This window comes from Sycon ciliatum, chromosome 2, assembly GCF_964019385.1.
Source record: "Sycon ciliatum chromosome 2, ocSycCili1.1, whole genome shotgun sequence".
NCBI classification, from domain to species: Eukaryota; Metazoa; Porifera; class Calcarea; order Leucosolenida; family Sycettidae; genus Sycon; species Sycon ciliatum.
Genome location: NC_088644.1, coordinates 27,035,873 through 27,056,047, shown reverse-complemented (window position 1 = coordinate 27,056,047; position 20,175 = coordinate 27,035,873). Strand labels below are relative to the sequence as shown.

General features: G+C 46.8%; 1 protein-coding gene across 1 annotated transcript; it reads right to left on the bottom strand.

The window, feature by feature from the left end:
• Nucleotides 1-4,383: 4,383 nt before the first annotated feature.
• Nucleotides 4,384-9,812, bottom strand: LOC135809456 (uncharacterized). Its single transcript, XM_065322809.1, has 7 exons — nucleotides 8,890-9,812; nucleotides 8,067-8,712; nucleotides 7,633-7,877; nucleotides 6,903-7,420; nucleotides 6,543-6,687; nucleotides 5,709-6,382; nucleotides 4,384-5,540 (listed from the first exon to the last, which is right to left on the bottom strand). The coding sequence occupies exons 1-7, from the start codon at nucleotides 9,314-9,316 to the stop codon at nucleotides 4,779-4,781; spliced, it is 3,417 nt and encodes a 1,138-aa protein (XP_065178881.1). The 5' UTR covers nucleotides 9,317-9,812; the 3' UTR covers nucleotides 4,384-4,778.
• Nucleotides 9,813-20,175: the final 10,363 nt, after the last annotated feature.

Sequence of the window (20,175 nt, the reverse complement as noted above, 5' to 3'; positions counted from 1 at the left end):
GAAGGCAGCTGTTTGAACATGCAAAGTCGAGAGTACAGTCCGGCATCAAGTCAGGAGCTAAGAAGAGAGGTAGAAGACGACGATCCTCAAACCCTCCAGAAACCATTACTGACCGTATCCGAACTCGCATAGAAAATACCCATAACCCTTCGTTTATACCTCAGAGCTTTAACATTTAATTTTTTCTCGTTATAGTAAGTATGGACTTTTCATCACTGCTGTCTCTGAAAGGAGGGTCTGCCTCTTTACTCCGCGTAGCAGGTCTGTCTCTACGATCTCAACCCAAGTACTCTGAGATTCTCCCCTCCCTCCAAACATGGGGACAAAATGTGCTATTTCTGGGTCAGAGCAGCATGGGGAAATCCCATTACCTCAAGGAAATACTTCGAGAGGTAAAGCCGGAACGACTTTACGTCATCTCCAATACTTCACCGGAGCAATACAGGCAGGAAGGCACGGAGTTGAAACATTACAGTGCAATGCCTGAGTGTATCGAAGAGACGGACATTCAGCCCAAGTCCTTTGTCATTATAGATGATATACGTGTCATGGGACTGAAGCATGGCAGTCAGAGGGAATGTCTTTACAAGTTTTTCACCATGTATAGCCATCATTATGAACTTAATGTGTTCTTTCTCTCTCAAAGCTTTGATAACATCAAAGATATGAAGATAAATACCAACTTCCTCTATCTTTTTCGCTTTACAGATAAATCCAACATCAAACGCTATCTTCATACTTTATTTGGCGGATCCTGTTTGAAAGCTAATCTTGTCTATAAACTCTATGAAAAACTATTAGAAGCTTGTTGGAGACCCTTTCTAGCGGTCGATGCATCACGCAATGAGTTTTATACTCACTGTGATTCTATAACATCGAAGGTTGTGTTTGAATAAAATATTTTCTGCCTATAGTAAGTATGGATGGTGTCAGTGTTCGCATTATACCCACCCACAGTGAGTGGGATGCGGTTACCGTCACTAAGATTGGAGACACCTGGGAGGTCACATTCCCTAGAGTAAAACTAATTGTCCAAATCGAATCCGAAGTTGATAGTTTTGAGTGGATTGCTGGCTGTGAAGCACGGGGGGTAGGAGTGGATGAGATTGATTAAGCCCGTTGTACAGAAATGGAGCGAATACGGGTGCACTTCCAACCTATCTGCATCGAGTGCAACGGCCGTACTCACCCAATACCACCAGAGAAGAGAGACGAGACCATGAAGATGATATTACAAAACCCCCAGGATATCCTGAGTAAAGGTGACACCGTGTGGGAGGTTCAAGGTACTCCTCCAGTACGAGGTGGAGATTATAAGAAATTTTCCGGGCAAGTGAGAGAAGCACTGGCCTATATCCCCGAAGAAGATCGCCCATTTCCTATCTCCCAAGTGAAATCAAACCCTCGAGTAAAGGCTATGTATGATAGAACATTTAAGAACAATCCGGATCTGATAAACCCATCCTCGGTTACTAATGCTGTTGCATCGAATCTCCTCGATTATGATCAGAGTTCTGGAATGGCAAGAGGGTCCATAGCAGAGGCTAGAATGAGGCGAAACATCTCTGCCGCTAGTATCCCACTGCAAACCGCCATGGAGCCAAAGTTTGATAGAATAGTGATAAATACATTTGGTAAACTCCTAGTAGACCATAAGATACCGGAAGCCTTTCTGCAAAGCAGCCACTTCAGTGCAAGGCCGCAACTACACCAAGTCTATCAGGAGGATGAGCAGGGGCTCAGAGGTAGAATGGAAAACACTAGAGATACCCTCGAATTTCAAATCCTCAAAGACTATGCTACTCTGGTCAACCAAATCAATCAGTTTCACCTGTCGCGTTATCCATTCCAGCAGATTGCAGCAGCAGCCAACCTTAATGCGCTTCCAAACCACTCGAGGAGTAATGTGAAATTGGCTGCAATAAGAACTCAGCTTCTAGCCATACCAGGATCCGCAGACAAATATTCCGGTATAGGAGATATGATCAACGCCTACACTCGAACCAAAGAAGCAAAACTTATCAACGCAGAACAATTTATGTTAGGTCTCAAAGAGTACATGGCTGATGATGCCACCTTTATCAAAAGTGTCTTCAAGAATCGGCAAGTGGCTAGCAATACAAGGAGTCCATATTACCGAACACTTGCTATTCTGAAAGGAAAATCCCTGGTATACTAGGTATGGATGTGGAGCTGAGCAACGTGGACATCGAGTCTGCGCTGAAACACATTCGCGGGTTCCGAGGTGTGACTAGCTATGATCTCCTGCCTGCCTTAAACCATGGCGAGTTTTGTGTGTGTAACACGGACAACATACTCCCGATATTGGACAAACCCGAAGGGGGACACCATTGGCTGACGGTGTGTAGGGAAGGCGATAATGTTCTGATATTTGACAGCTTCGGGCGTGCATTGATGCAGATGGCCGAAGACTATAAAGAACCGGAACTAAAACAATGTTTTCTTAATGTTTATTCCGGCTGCAACCTGTACACCAATACGCAAGTCATTCAAGATAGAAGCACAGCGGTCTGCGGACGTTATGCCATCTTGGTAGCGAAAGTCTTCTCAAAGACTGGTATAGACGGAGTATTGGAATTCCTCTCCTGTACGTTCTCTCACGATACCCTTCACAACGATCAAGTCATGGTTGGTGGGGATTGGCAAGATGATCTTGCCGATGAGCTACATAAACCTAAGCGAGTACATTTCCCACGCAGAAAAGTGGACGTTTACGGCAAGGACGATGTATGGAGTGCTGATCTCGTAGAAATGCAGCCCTTTAGCGAATATAACGAAGGAATTAGATATATTCTCAATGTTATAGACATATACACGAAGTATGCTTGGAGTGTGCCACTTAAGAGCAAAACCGGGGATAGTGTTGTCTCAGCCTTTAAAACCGTCACAACCAATCGGAAACCTAAGCTACTATGGGTGGACCATGGCTCGGAATTTTATAACAAAACGTTCAAGGAGTGGTTGAAGAAAAACGACATTCACATGTACAGTACAGAGAATGAAGGAAAAGCCGTCGTCGTTGAACGTTTCAACAGAACGCTAAAATCTCGTATGTGGAAGCACTTCACCGCTCGCTCGACCAACGTCTACATCGATGTGCTGCAAAAACTTGTCGACAACTACAACAATAGTAAACACCGTACAATTGGGATGACCCCCATGGAAGCCTCCCTAGGGAAACCGATTGAGCAACTGTATGAGCCCATTGCGGATGAGCCTGTCTTTCAAGTCGGAGATAAAGTTCGCATTACAGTGGAAAAAAGAATGTTTGCGAAGGGATACACACCCAACTGGACCGAAGAGGTATTTGTGATTCGTAAGGTTCTCCCCACTTATCCGGTCACCTACAAAGTGAAAGACCTTGCCGATGAACCCATCACAGGAAGCTTCTACAAACAGCAGCTCATGAAGACTGCGCAAGCTACATTTCGAATCGATCAGGTGTTGAAAAGACGTAAGGGTAGTTTGCTGGTCAAGTGGAAGGGATACCCCGAAAAGTTCAACCAATGGGTATCGCAGAAAGAAATGAGGTATATTTCCAAGGATAGTAGTAGAGGGAAACGATGATGCAGTGCACAATGCAGACTACTGCAAGAAATCTGCTTTCTGCTGTTATTGCTGATCGACTGGCAGAACAAGGTCATGTAGACCTACCACAATGTGTATCGTCGCCGGAGTCGAAACCATCTCGGCTTTCTAGAGTTTTGGTACGAGTGTGTCGCTTAGTCAGGCGCAGTGGATCGAGATTTCAGGTGCTGATGCAGCAACTGTGTTTCAACTCCAGAACGGGTCGTACGCAATTTCTTACATTTGCAAAAGAACTATTTAAAAACGGTATCAGCCATGTTAAAATTGTGGCCCTGTACTTATTCAGCAGCGAGTTAGCGAACATCTGTATGGAGAATTCAAGGGAACTGGGATTGCACTATGTACATCATGTCATGACCTGGCACTTAGATTACATGACCACCAATGTTTCGCCCTGGTTGGCGGAAAAAGGAGGTTGGCAAAGTTTTGAAAACACCCTTACACACGACTTCAACTGGTCAAATCGCTCAGTATGGACTCATCCCCGTTCAGCCTTTTTGGCCATAATTTTGCTCATACTAATGGTTGAATGGATGTGAGGAAAAATTCCCGGTACAGTAAGATCAAGATGGACTCCTCAAGCAATGACACCCCATCAGCCGAGCCATCAACTGCGAGCAACAGCGGAACCTATCAGAAAGTGAAGGGGCGTTTGAATAAAGTTAAACTTACTCAACAACTACTCCTGCTTGCACCAGTGCTGTTCGGAGCCAGCAATGTGTTGGCAGAGAAATCCACTCAAACCTCACCAGCCGAAAGAACAAGCATCATAACTACATTCATACTGGCCATCATATGGACTTTAATCTCATTTTTATGTCATCATTGTGAGCATAAATTTACGCAAGTATATAAGCATTTTCTCAAGCTGGGGAAATATATGCCCGCAGATACTGAACTTGATCAATTTGATGATATATGGACTATGCTGCGCACACACTGCAAACCAAAGTATGTAGGGTAATATTTTATGATGCGATGAAGATTATTATACCGCACAATGCACTATATCCTGCAATATAATTGAGGCACAAGCCTGAAATATTTAACACAAATGTGGAGTGTTGGAGCCAGCTCCACATGTCAAGAAAGGAGGAATATTAGACAGAAGAATGGCGGGAAGTTTTGCATGAAAATGATGAAACATGTTCAATGTGGGGTTCTGCCCATTAAATGTCCTTGTGACCATATGCAAGTGTGGCCATGCCATCATCCAGTATATACCGCTTGCAGTCGAATGGAGACAATGCCACCTTGGTGGTTACCTCCTCATACACTGTGTGGCAATGTGATCGGAGACCCATCATAGGCCTGGCAGACACACGATGACTGAGCAGTGCATCTACATAGTCCTTGTGGGTGATGGTATTTGCCAGGACTGCCTTCCGCACACCCTTGGCCCGTTTGGCCGATTCCTGCCCGATGTAGGAGTACATCTTCGATCTTAGACCTACAAACTCCACCATGGATTTCCCACCAAGCTCATCTTTGAATTTGCCAACCACTTTCTTATTGGCAGAAGTGTACTGAGGATGGTCAGTGGGAAAGTTGCTGGTGTCATACAGAGACAGATCCATCTCTGCATAAACATCACCGGTGGTTATGTGCACAATAACAGAGTCGGTGTCGGTGTACAACAGCCGGATTCTGCTACCGTACTGCTCCTTCAGCACATCGTAGTAGAAGGAGTACATGTGCAACTTTGACAGGTCTAGTATCGACATACCCACATAGACCGGCTTGTTGAGCTTGATCTCAGTGTGCTGCTTTTCTATTCCGACAAGCCCGTTCGGGAAAATGTCGTGCCGCACATATGTAGGCTTGCTCACTGCCCTCAGTACCTGCTCCTCACTTTCTTCCCGCAAGAGATCGATGCGTGTTCGATTACGAACGTTCTCCATCGTCTTGCCAAAGACTGAGTTGTTCATCAGCTGCAGCACACAAACAGGCAAACATGACACATGAGAATCATATCATGCCATTCCTTCACATCAGCATATTTTCAATTAGCATACTCCACGTCACACTTGCACCATACATGCAACAACACCCAACAACCGACAACAACATACAAGACTGCACACAACGGTTGCATTTACCTTGTAAAAGCTCTTCTCAAAGTCGGTTGTAGCCCTCGTGCGAAGTGCAGTGTTCAGATTGATGTAGGGAGCCATCCAGGCACTCTGCTGAAATCCCAACACCTTGTGAACAGCGGTCACCACCATGCCCAGACGCGAATACAGCTGCAGTGTACGGTAGTGTAACACATACTTGGACTTGGGTAGGAGACTGGGTGTCAACTTGACTCCATCTACGGCTGACACTTTGAGCTCCTCCACAAGTGCTTGTTGGTATGGTGATAGCTTATCTGAGAATGCTCTCATCACTTCCGGTGCGAGTGGATAATCATTGAAGTAGTGGTGCAGCGAAGAGGGTACCTCAAGATCACACTCCACAATGAACCCAGTGCTCGAATCTACAGGGTGTGCCAGTATCTCGGACAGGTTCTTGTCACACCAGGCAAACTCAGATGTCGGCATACTCTGGCACATAGCCCAGCCATACAGGTTGTTGGCATCAAGGTATAGCAGGTATGATGTGGGCTCGGCAGGATTGTACTGATCCATCGTTGGGTTGTTGGCCTTGCCGTACCGCTGCGACGCCATTGAGATGCCCCCACGTAGACCGGCTTCGACAAACAGATGCATGTCTACATCCGTGAGCAGCTGCAGTTCAATCTGGGTGAACCGTAGTAGAGCATCCCATGCATATCCTACATAACACCATGCAACACACCAGAACACAAACACGAAAGTCAATACACCATGCAAAAAGTATAAAAATACACCGACAAGAAAGCACAAGAATACTAACAGAGAACACCATCTAAAGGAGAGAATACATTGGACAACAACAAAGACTGATGAACATACCTGGGAGAGTAAGGTAATGAGCTGGATCCAACCCATACGTCTTGTATGCCGTCTTGCGGAAATGCTCAAAGACATCTGCTAGAAGATAGACATCTGTTTGCAAATAGAGGTCATGATAGGCCTCCATTGTACTGCACTCAAATGTCTGCAAAACAAAACAAAAAACAGCAACGCACGCACGCATGCACACATCCATACACACAAGCATCCACATATCCACAGATAGAGAGCAATGAGTACAAAAAAATGAGTAGAGCACATCACAACAGCATTCAAAAGTCATAAGTAGAGCACAATGATGCAAAAAGCATGGCATCAGGGAAATTCCGAGGGTCAATACAGAAGGCACAAGCTGCTTACCTGCCATACGTTCTGAGCATGGGCATAGTCGGCATCACTGATACCTTCTCCAGTCAAACTAGACTCAAATGCTGATTTAGGTGGCAGCTGTGTCTCATCAAACCGAGCAAAGGAGTCCATGTACTCGTAGGGGTAGACACCCTTACGCCGGAGAAGGTCATGATGGGCCATTGTACGAGTAAGCTTGAAGGCATCTTCCGGGGTGTTGCTCACCAACGAGTCCAGAGAGGAGTTCAAGAAGGCCATGGAGTCGATGAAGCGGTACTGACGCCACTTGAATGAAATATATTTCTCCATGTTGTTGGCGATGACACTGATCTCACCAACCTTCTTAATCCGCTTACGCTGGTTAGAGTCCTCGTACTCCACCTCTTCAACCTCGGTCATACCAATGTGGGCGATGAGGTGGTGAGCATCGTACCCTTTCAGGTTGTGAAACACAACCGGAATGATCTGGCGATCTGGGTAGATACTCAGCTGAATATTACACTGGTAGTGTGCAGCACCACGGTAGTTGCCTGTGCAGATATTCAGAAAGAGGGGAATACACAAACATAGTAAACATCTACAGTGAAGGTGATACCACAGACAATACAATTCAATACACCATGATAAAACACAGATGCAAACAGCTACAAAGACATGAAAATGCACTATACACATACGCATATCTACACACAACTGCAAAGCACATGAACAACAAGAATAAACAAAAAATTATAATACTTACCAGTGAGATGATCATGATCACGAACACGATCTTCTCCAAGTACTTCATCACATATCCAGCAGTTGACTGCGTTCTGAAACTCAAGCTCCAGTTCTGCCGTCATCTGAATTGGCTTGATATCCGCCAAATCCTCCTGGATACTGCCTTCCAACTCTTTGAGACTGTCGAAAAAGTTGTGAATGGCATTCTCACTGCAGTCGTCAAACTCGCCACGGACTTCACCGTTGGATCGGATGGCAGCATATCTACAAGAGCATAAAAGAAGAAGGAAAGTAAGAATAAGTGATTTTGAAAAAATGGAATCACACAAAATGCACATACTACAACACGAACACAATTAGGGGAGAACAAGACAAGAAGGAATAACAGCAAGCACTGTGCAGGTATGAGTACAGCAAACATTAGTCAAAAACAACACCAACAACAAAACATACCTGATGCTGCATGGTACATGACGTGCTGTGCGTACAGTGCTGCTGCCATGCTGTTCCTCCATCGGCTCAATGATGGCCTCCGTATCAGCGTAAATGATATATGGAGCCACCATCCTGTGCTTCAAATTTGTATATTTGAGGATGCTGTCCTTTGCTGTGGGCATGACTACTGGCACGGGCTTCATCACCTGACATCTCTCGCTGTGATGCTGCAGGGAGTCTGCTGTTTTGTGTGCGGAGAGGCATCGCAAGCAGTAGTGTGTTGCGTGTCTGTTCTTATTCTCGCATGCACGACTGAAGTTTTTTATCCATGTGAAGTGGTTGTCATGAAGAAGGAGGTTGATGGGAGTCTCCTGTCGCTCGCTGAGATAGAGTGGGTACAGATTCCCCTCGTAGCCAAACACATTGATTGCAAGACCATTCTGTAACTCCACTTTGGGTACATCACTGAGAGTTGCAGGGAACATCACACCGTCGAACCGCAGCTCCTCAACGTACTGGGTGTACTTGGATACACGCTGTGGGTTGTAGTCGACGGGGTGCAGCGCTGACAACAACGCCCACATCAAACATCTGTCATCGTTGTTCTTTACGTTAATGATGGCCTTCTTTTTTTCTAATTTGGGCGGGATATCAGCTGCACCACCTACAGAACACCACAAAAATACAACGAAGGCTTTGCTCAGAGTAACACCACATCACAACTACACCCTCTCGTCAATCACGAAAAACTGTACATCTGGTACAAAACAATACATCTACAACTTTCCACAAGAAATTCGACAGGCTTGGAACAAACACTGCCGGATGAACAGAAACTCACCTCGAAGAGGAGTGTATTTTGCTGTGGACACATCCAGCTGTCTCACTCGAGAAACGGTCCAGTCGGATCCGTTCTGCACCCACTTATCAATAAGACCAGTGATCCTCGCCACCATCGTCTTGACTGCACTATCAATGTCCCCTTCGCTGAGGATCCGAGCCGGTCTACTTCTAAAAAACGGGACGGCAGACGTACTACCCGTGGCCGACTCTCGTGTCATCTCCACCCTCAAAACTAAAACCACCTTGAACGGGTGAGACTGAAGCTCCTCGAGCAGAACCTGTCTGAGCTCGTCATGATGGCTGCTGAAAAAGACGAGAGGATCAGTTCCGGAACCTGGCAAAGAAAACTTTTTCAAAAAACCACGCACGGCACTCGAGGTGGGCAATCTGGGCTGCCTAGATCGTTTTGCACTTGGCTCCGCCATCGTCACGACACCTCCAGCACCGCCTACAACATACTGAGGAAAAATCTCCCCGTACAGCGTATATGAGGTCGGCTATCACATTAGTATAATAACACGTGTACTAGTACACCTTGTGTTGCACTGCGTCTTTTCCGCAGGGCCACTGAAGGTCGCACGCTCCGCGTACTTATGCGCGCATGCGCAATATGTCACTGCACATCTACGATGTTCAAATCAGGGAGTAGTACGTATTTTACTACTCCCCAGTGCGAATGCACCGAACGTGCACAAGTGCACGTTCGCCACGGAAAAGAACATGATGACATTTATGGCATGACAGGGTCAAAGGTCAAACCCTGGGGGAGTCCCGGGGCCAGACCAAACGCGCCCGATACAGTGTGCCTTATTTAACCCAAAGGTCAAAGGTCAAACCCTGGGGGAGTCCCGGGGCCAGACCAAGCACGACCGACACAGTGTGCCTTATTTGGCCCAAAGGTCAAAGGTCAAAAAGTGTGCCAGAACCTGCCCCGCACTTACTACTGACGGGACCTGATTGCTCCGAGGCAGGACGTCGTTGAGGAGGATTCGACCAGTGAGTCCAGTGATTCCGGTGAGTGTGAGAGCGAGAATGATTGTGTGAGTAAGAGTGGGTGCGAGCGTGTGTTTTCTAGTAGGAAGTCATCAGTGTATAAGCATCTTGCTTCTCGTCCTGATGGCTGCAAGGTTTATTCTGATTCTTCTTTTTCTGTTTTGTACCGTGCTCGTCATGGTTATAAGTTGCAGTTGAGTGTGTTAGAAGCTGTTTGTCAACGTATTCATAAGCCTAATCTGTGTGTCCAGAAGGACAGCATTATTCGTTTGAAATTGTTTTAGTAGCAGCTTGTTCTGTCTGTGTGGCTCTGGTTGGCCATGGTGTCATATCTTGTGTCACAGTATACTAGTAGTCCTTACAAGTTCGTTAAGTGCTTTCGCAGTTTTTCCTGTTATTACGTTAGTGCTAGGATTATCATTTTCATAGGTGTTGTTTCTTCTCACTCCATTTCTCTTTATTAGTATCTTTCTGGATTGTTTTTCATTAGTACAACGTAGCTTCCTGAGGAGTGTTGTGCGAAAACTAGTTCGAAGTACAATTTTTTGTTCATCATTTCTTCCATATCACATTATTATTATTATTATTATTATTATTATTTTCACTAGTTTGAGGGAAAGAGACAAACGGGAAAAGTCTGAAGAAAAAATTGACTGTCACCACCAGGACTCGAACCAGGGACCCTCGCTTGTAGCTAGCGATGCTCTAACCACTGAGCTATGGTGTAGTCGCCATCCCAGCAGAGACTGTTCAACATTTTCTTCAGACTTCGTAGCTCACACTTCCTGTGAATCCACACAGGCGGGTGGGACGCAGCCCTCACTGTACCCACACACTTCACGTACACTCTAGCACGCGGGGAGCCCCAAGTCATAACATCTTCACTAGTTTGAGGGAAAGAGACAAACGGGAAATTATTATTATTATGACGACTTTATTCACTCCCAAAGCAGAAAAAGAAAGCTTGAAAGGAGGCATGAAGCACAGCACCGGGATCCATATGACCCAAGGGTGAAGCACCAATCAATGAAGATAAAAGAAAATCCTGAAGAAAATTTTGATAAACTTCATGAGAGAAAAATTCAACTATACCAACTTCGATACTCACATAAAATCGCAGTCATGTATAACAGAACTACTCAAGTAGTAAACACCAAGCATGCTGCACATGGGACACTCCAAGCAAGACAAACTCAGACGAGATAAAACGGCATATGCAGAGAAAGAAAATACATGACTGGGGGCATATGGCAGAAATTCACGCCTCTCGGCTCGTCACACAGCACATGATGCACCACAATCATAAAACACACAGACTGAGACACATCGAGACATTACGGGCAGGCTAACATAAGGTCAACCGACCGTTCCGACCATGCCACTCTCCCATCCATGACCAGTCACCGACCGCACAATTCTCAGGGTGCCCAGAATAGCACATTGCTGCAGCCGCTGGATCACGGACGCGTGGAGCCCAAGGCTTAAGATGTGGCTGCGGCTCGTTCCTGACACACCACCCAGAGCACCAATGATAACTGGAACAATAGTTATCTTTTTGTTCCAGATCCTCCTCAGCTCTGCTGCCAAGGGCAGGTATTTGCTGATCTTCTCCTGCACCTTCTCATTGACCCTGTGGTCCAATGGGACACTGACGTCCAAGAGCAGTGCCCGATCATCCAGAACCAGCACCAGGTCTGGTCTGTTCGCTTTTATTACTCGGTCTGTGGGAATGGAAATCTCCCACATAAGCTTGCAACTGGCAGAACTTGTGACCTGTACCAGCTGCTTACTGCTGGGTAATCCATGCTGCTTACACAGCGCACGATGCAGGGCCTGGACCACAAAGTTATGCCGGGCAATGTATGCAGTCCGTGCCAGGGCTGGACAGCAGGCGATGATGTGGTCCATATTTTCTCCGGGTGCACCACATACACGACAGAGGTCCACGACATCATGCCTCTTGTGGATATGGCGCATATTGTTTCTCGTGGCAATCACCTGATCCTGGCAAGCAATGAGAAAGCCTTCCGTTTCAGGACGCATTGTCTGGGATCTGAAACAGGAAAACGAGAGCTGCATGTCCAGGATGCCATCAACACGCGCCCAATAGCGACCATGAAGAGGCATCGCTCGAAGTTCACGGCGGCGGTTGTCATTGAGGGCCTGTTTAACAGTCTCTTTGTTAGCGGTGTCCAGGCTCGTCAGGCGAAGGCGCTGCAGGACAGTATTTGCCAGCTTTGGTATTGATTTTCTAAAGGGACGTGATTCATGGTGCTGGAGAACAGCGGCCAGGGCAGGGACATCTTCCCGATCCTTCAGGTACTGAGCGAGCCGGATGCAAGTACGGTCGTGGAGATCTACGATGCATACTAGGCCACGACCTCCCTCACTCCGCGGTAGATATAGGCGACGGATTGAGGCACGTGGGTGGTGGGCCCTGCTAGCAGTCAGAGCCTTCCTCACTGTCCTGTCCAGCGAGCGGAGCTCATCCGCGGTCCAAGGAACGACTGTGCCAAGGCCATAGGACACCACTGGCAGAACGTAGGTGTTGATTGCTCTGATGAGGTTTGGTGCACATAGTGAAGCATCCGTGATCAAGCGAAGACGGCGACGGAACTCAGCGATGGCAGATTGTTTAACTTCACCAGCCTCGATTCCCAGGAATTCCCGCAGGCCAAGGTAGAGGTACGCCGTGCCATCTTGCAGAGGATGAATGATCGACTCTGTTAGCAAGGTTGACGAAGGCTCTGCATCCTGGGTTGGCTTAGCGGCCGGGCAGACAATCTTCGAGCACTTAGTGGGAGATAGTTGCATGCCAACCGCCCCACCAACGCACTCCACAATGTTGATCAAGGAGTCCAGTCCAGTACTGCTAGCGGCAAATAGCTTGACGTCATCCATGTACCATAGATGCGACAACATAAAACAGGGAATCACGCGTGGGTCCACAACGATATCCTATGCCGCTTCTTGCTAATTCGTTTGAGATTGGGTTGAGACCGATGCAGAACAGCAGGGGAGACAGAGAATCACCCTGGAAGATACCCCGTCGGATGGATATTGGCTCGCTGACACCGCTGCTAAGGCACAGTTGTGTGCTCCATTGCTCCGACAGCGTTTGGAGTGTGCGGATGATCCTAGGATCGAACTTGTAGATGGTAGCAATTTCCCAGATCCACTCTTGGGAAAGGCTATCGAAGGCCTTTCGGAAGTCTAGCCATGCCATACTGAGGGAGCGCTGGTGGCATTTGGCATCTTCAATAATCATGTTGTTGATCAACAACTGATCTGTGCATCCTCCTCGGCCACGTGCACATCCGACCTGTTCCGGGGCCAGCAGACTGTTAGCGGTGATGTGAGACCACATAAGCTCCGATACTACAGATGTGAAAAGTTTATACATAGAAGGCAGGCAGGTTATAGGTCTCCAGTTCTGGGGTTTCGACAGATCACCTTTCTTCGGTAGGAGTACGGTTGCACCAAGGGAGAACCAGGGCGGTGGCACGACTTCCGAATCCAACAGCCGCTGGAATATGCGAAGCAAGGCAGGATGCAGTGCACTAAACTTCTTCAACCAGAATGGTCTGATGTTGTCAGGCCCAGCAGCACGCCAGTGAGGCATCCTTCCAACTGCCAGTTGGAACAACTCCGGCGTTATGAATGCATCCTCTTGTGGCTGGACATCTTGATAGGCAAGAGCCTCCCGTTCAATCCATCCATGTCTGCTCACCGCAAATGGCTCGGACCAGATGCCTGACCAAAAATCATGCAACGCCCCCATACCAGGCCGAGTCTGGTCACTGCAGTCAGCCTCCTGTGTCCCCAGAGAGCGGTAGAACTGGCGCTCGTTCTCTCTGAATACCTGATTCTGTTGTTTTCTCTTGATGTTATCCTTATACCGTCTGATTCTGGCGGAAAGCGCCAGCAGCTCCATTTTCTTGCTTTCGAGTAGAGCCGCGGCCTCATCACTGCTCTTGACAGGATATCTGGTGAACAATCTTGGGTTTCCAGCTTGGATGAAACTTGTGAGGCGCGACACGTCTTTCCTCACATTCTCAATTTTGCGTTGTATCCGCAACAACCAGGCTGGCGCAGTCTCCCTCCCATGATCACCACCACTCAAACGGCAAGGTGCAACACCAGACACCACCAAGACCAGCACCGCCGCTGCATAGGTGAGCTGATTGGCGAGTTCCAAAGACAGAGGCAGGGGTAAACCCAACAGGAACAGTCTCATGCCACCGTTGACCAAGGCAACATTGCTGGAAAGTGCACGGCTAGGGACCTTTCTGGGGACAATGAGTCTTGGCCGACCTGTCAACTGCAAGCTCTGTACTCCAACTAAAACACCGCTCAGAGGTCTGGCAACGTCACCAGGTGTGGTTATTTTGCGATTGATGCAGAGGTGCCTGATTGACCACTCCAGATCCATACTCAAACCACCAGGGCCCAGAATACCAGATTCACTGAGATTGGTTAGAATGCCTCCAAGCTTATCAGGGTTGGAATTACTACAAGGCGAACAAGGCGTCTCCCTTGTGCAGTGACTTTGCTCTGTTTCAGGCACTCCAACAGCCGGTCCATCCACAGTAGGCGTTGATCCACTGGGAGCAAAGTCGCCCTCCACAGGTGGCTGAGGCCCTGCCAGGCCATAAACAGCCTGTGGACGCACGCAGGCCTCTGGACTACCCACAGAGTGTGCATAGACAGATTCAATACATGATGCATCATCACCCGCAGTGCTGGAGTACTCAGTACATGAAGGCAGAGGCCCAGCAGCAAACACACGGAGTAAGCTCGGTGGAACACCGGCGCACGTGTCAAGGCCATCGCTTAGTAGTAGTACTACTAGTACACCATGGTACACTGGGACCAGAGTCAACGGAATCGGTGCAGGCGGAATATTCTACATGATCACGTGCAAGAGAGGCTGGCGGTTCGCTGTCAGTGTCAGTGAAACAGGTGCCAGGACCATCAGGTAACCCAGCAGCCGAATCCAGGGAAACAGCGCCGGTGGAAGACGCACTGACAGATTCAGGACCTTGACTAGTCGTAGCAGGCAACTGGACCACACAGCCAAAGCGCGTCATGAACTCAACAGGCAACTCGCCACGCTGCACCAACTGACGGGCTATCTCCTCCTGCTCCACCGATGTAAGGTATTTTTTGATAATTAGCGAAATTTGACCAGCCTAGTTCTGCTCCGAGATAATATCATCCGGTCGACGCTGTATCCATAGGCCAAGTTGACGCTTCCGGTGACCCACCTTCTGTGGCCATACAGCCAGAAAATGGCACTCCAAGGCAATACGGTTGTCGGAACCAGACCATTTCCTGCGAGGTGGCATACACCAGTTCACTAAAAAAACAAGACTAGACCTTCTCTTTGCTGAGACCTACTTCACAAAAATGATGAAACGGCTACTAGTAAAGGGATGAGGGTAAACTCAAAGGAATTGGAGCGGGTAGCGCGCTCAGAGGCGGATGGCTACCAGAGCTCCAAAAAGCTGAACCGTCCCCGAGGGGGGGGGGGGGGTTAAATTATTATTATTATTATTATTATTATTATTTACGAAGTCTGAAGAAAATGTTGAACAGTCTCTGCTGGGATGACGACTACACCATAGCTCAGTGGTTAGAGCATCGCTGGCTACAAGCGAGGGTCCCTGGTTCGAGTCCTGGTGGTGACAGTCAATTTTTTCTTCAGAACTTTCCCGTTTGTCTCTTTCCCTCAAACCAGTTAATATTATTATTATTATTATTATTATTATGGCAATAAGTAGGACGAGCTGAAGCGACATGTGGACTACTTTATTAACAATGTAAGCGATGGAGACGATGCAAGAAACAATCTAAAGGGTAAGGAAAATACATGTAAGAAGAAAAAGGCAATGAAAAAAAAGATGATTCGAACAAGTTTTCGTACAACACTCTTCAGGAATCACCGTTGTACTAAAGAACAAAATGAGAACAAAGGAAATAATATAGCAATCAAGGTAGGGTGACACGATACAATGACAGCACTGGAATATCGAGGTGCGATTTCTCACAAAAGCGTGCAGAACACAAGGGTATACAAGTAAGAACTAAGCGTGACAAGTGTGTATCAGCAACAAAAACAAAAAAAGTGAGAACGAATGATAATAATAACAATAATAAACAAGAAGGTGACAAAACACATTTAGGCACAAGTGGCAACAACGTTGCCACACTACACTAAAGAACATTATTTGAACAATTTTAGGGTAATAACACTATCTTTCTGGACACACAAATTCGGCTTATGAATGCGCTGACAAACAGCTTCCAAAACTTGTAACTGCAAAAGATAACCATGACGAGCACGGCACAAAACAGAAAAACAGGAATCAGAATAAGTACGACAACAGTCAGTACTAGAAACCAAATGATTGTATACTGAAGACTTATTACGAGACGGACGCACACAATCTCGACTCACGCGCACACCCTCACACTCACTCTCACCCTCACTCAGCTCACCTTCTCCCTCACTGTCCGAATCAGAACCTGCTCCGTCATCCACAGCGGTTCGACTCTCCTCCTCACTTGCATCGTCCTGCGTCTCACCTTCACCACCCACGCCAACCGTGAATGCCGTTGCCTTCATGTCAGTCGTCGTCCTTTCCGATTGTTTCCTTTGTATTTTTACCGTGATATGAATTCATAGGTCCGGTTATAATCTGCTGTAGATCTCCGTGGTCTGTCATTTGCTGCTTTGTTTTGTGGATTAGTTGTTGTTGTTGTTGGATGTGAACCTGGTGTTGTTGTTGGATGTGAAGCTGGTGTTGTTGTTGCAGCCATGGTTGTTGGTCTTTTTGTTGAATCCAGCTCTAGTTCCGGTGGGACAAATCGACCGCCGCGGGTGCTCTCCACCAACACATACCTCGAAGGAGGAGGGTCAGGGGGAGGCAGAGGTGCTGTCACCACTCGAGGCACAGCCCCATGCAAAGCACCCAGAGGCACAGACTTAGGCACACCCGAGGGCTGCACCAATGGCGGTTCCGCACGCACCTCCAAAGACTCCAAGCTCAAGCCCGTCCAACACAGATGTCAGAGGGGGAGCGGCAGACAGCGGCAGGGAACTGTCCTGCCGTGTAGGTGATGGGTTTTTCCTAGGCCTCCCGCGTTTGGGCCTCTCAGATTGCGCACTGGGTGGAAGGATGTGAAGTGGAGTGTGTTGTTTGATACGTGCGTTCAGGTGCTGAACAGTCCTACCAACATACCGACTAGCACAATGTCGGCATTCGAAGTTGTAGATAACATGACTGAGGTGGAGGGTTGGTAGGACGTCCTTCCGCACCGTGAACGCACGCATTGTTGTGAAGACTGGCACAAAATGTACTGCATAATAAGTACGACGGACGATAGACTTGACTTCGCGACACACTTTGATCGATTCCTGCCCCTTCCATGGCAAACATAGATAGACGGGACAGCGAGGTGGACCAATCAGCACCGATTTCGGTTTCTGCTCCATGGACAGAAACTTACGCAACAAGAATTCCGGATAGCCATTCTTCAAGAAAACAGATCGAAGAAAATCGAGCTCGGCCTGCAGCTTACTGGGTGAACAAATACGTTGCGCACGGTCCACGAGGTTACGAACTAAGTTGACCTTGTATTGAGACGAACAATATGAATCGAAGGCAATGTACTGACCAGTGAACGTAGGCTTACGATCCACAGAAGTCAACATTTCACAGCCAGTCTTCTCTACAAGCACGTCTAGAAATGACAACTTACTAGACTGCTCGTGCTCACAAGTAAAGCGGAGGGAAGGATGTAGGCTGTTGAGCACATCGAGAAACAATTCACTGCTCTCAACACTGTCAAAATGCGTGAACGAATCGTCAACAAAACGCACGTAGAACGCGGGCCAAAGCGACTCATCAATCTTGCACTCACAATAACCAACGAATATATTGGCGAGGACGGGACCAAGAGGAGATCCCATCGCCACACCATCCACTTGCTTGTACATCACATCATTGAACGAAAATTCGACACCAGTTGTAACTGACAGCATCAAATGACGAAACGCCGCTTCCGATACCCATGGAGTATCAACATCATCGTTACGGTACAATACATCCATACAGATGTCAACAGTCTCCTCAATAGGAACATTCGTAAAGAGACTTACAACATCGAAGGAACACATGTGTGCATTGAGAGGGACCGGACTATCACGAAGCCTCGCAACAAAGTCGAAGCTATCCTTCACAGTGCGTTTGCAATAGTAATCTTGAACAGGCTGTAGGTAGATGCACAGCCATTTCGAGATAGAGTATTGAGGGGAGGCGGTCATGGATACTATTGGTCTAACAGGGCATGTAGGTTTATGGATTTTAGGAAGGCCATAGAGTCTAGGACGAAGGGTACCAGTCGGTTTGATGCGATCGAATTCATGTTTTGATATTTGTTCTTCATTCTTTAGCTTCTTAAGATAAGTTACTAGATCCTTTTCTACTTTTTCAGTTCGATCACAGGTCTTGACCGGACCAAGTGTACGGAACTTTGATGTGTCATTTTCTCACTTTTTTTGTTTTTGTTGCTGATACACACTTGTCACGCTTAGTTCTTACTTGTATACCCTTGTGTTCTGCACGCTTTTGTGAGAAATCGCACCTCGATATTCCAGTGCTGTCATTGTATCGTGTCACCCTACCTTGATTGCTATATTATTTCCTTTGTTCACATTTTGTTCTTTAGTACAACGGTGATTCCTGAAGAGTGTTGTACGAAAACTTGTTCGAATCATCTTTTTTTCCATTGCCTTTTTCTTCTTACATGTATTTTCCTTACCCTTTAGATTGTTTCTTGCATCGTCTCCATCGCTTACATTGTTAATAAAGTAGTCCACATGTCGCTTCAGCTCGTCCTGCTTATTGCCATATTAAAATTATTGTCTCCTCATCGAATTTTTAAATTATTATTATTATTATTTTAATATGGCAATAAGTAGGACGAGCTGAAGCGACATGTGGACTACTTTATTAACAATGTAAGCGATGGAGACGATGCAAGAAACAATCTAAAGGGTAAGGAAAATACATGTAAGAAGAAAAAGGGCAATGGAAAAAAAGATGATTCGAACAAGTTTTCGTACAACACTCTTCAGGAATCACCGTTGTACTAAAGAACAAAATGAGAACAAAGGAACTAATATAGCAATCAAGGTAGGGTGACACGATACAATGACAGCACTGGAATATCGAGGTGCGATTTCTCACAAAAGCGTGCAGAACACAAGGGGTATACAAGTAAGAACTAAGCGTGACAAGTGTGTATCAGCAACAAAAACAAAAAAATGAGAACGAATGATAATAATAACAATAATAAACAAGAAGGTGACAAAACACATTTAGGCACAAGTGGCAACAACGTTGCCACACTACACAAAAGAACATTATTTGAACAATTTTAGGGCAATAACACTATCTTTCTGGACACACAAATTCGGCTTATGAATGCGCTGACAAACAGCTTCCAAAACTTGTAACTGCAAAAGATAACCATGACGAGCACGGCACAAAACAGAAAAACAGGAATCAGAATAAGTACGACAACAGTCAGTACTAGAAACCAAATGATTGTATACTGAAGACTCGAGACGGACGCACACAATCTCGACTCACGCGCACACCCTCACACTCACTCTCACCCTCACTCAGCTCACCTTCTCCCTCACTGTCCGAATCAGAACCTGCTCCGTCATCCACAGCGGTTCGACTCTCCTCCTCACTTGCATCGTCCTGCGTCTCACCTTCACCACCCACGCCAACCGTGAATGCCGTTGCCTTCATGTCAGTCGTCGTCCTTTCCGATTGTTTCTTTTGTATTTTTACCGTGAATTCATAGGTCCGGTTGTAATCTGCTGTAGATCTCCGTGGTCTGTCATTTGCTGCTTTGTTTTGTGGATTAGTTGTTGTTGTTGTTGGATGTGAACCTAGTGTTGTTGTTGGATGTGAAGTTGGTGTTGTTGTTGCAGCCATGGTTGTTGGTCTTTATTATTATTATTATTATTGTTATTCAAAGGATCGGAGGATCAGTCGGGGAAGTGAACTGCCTGAAAAGAGAAAAAAACGCCAGACCCACCAGGACTCGAACCTGGGACCCTGCTTATCATGAGCAATGCTCTAACCACTGAGCTATGGGACCAGGCTGAACCTAGAAGGCGCTGACAAGATTTTCACTCCAGAGGCAGCTCACAACACAGCCAGGCAGTTCACTTCCCCGACTGATCCTTTGAATTTGAAGTTCTCCCAAT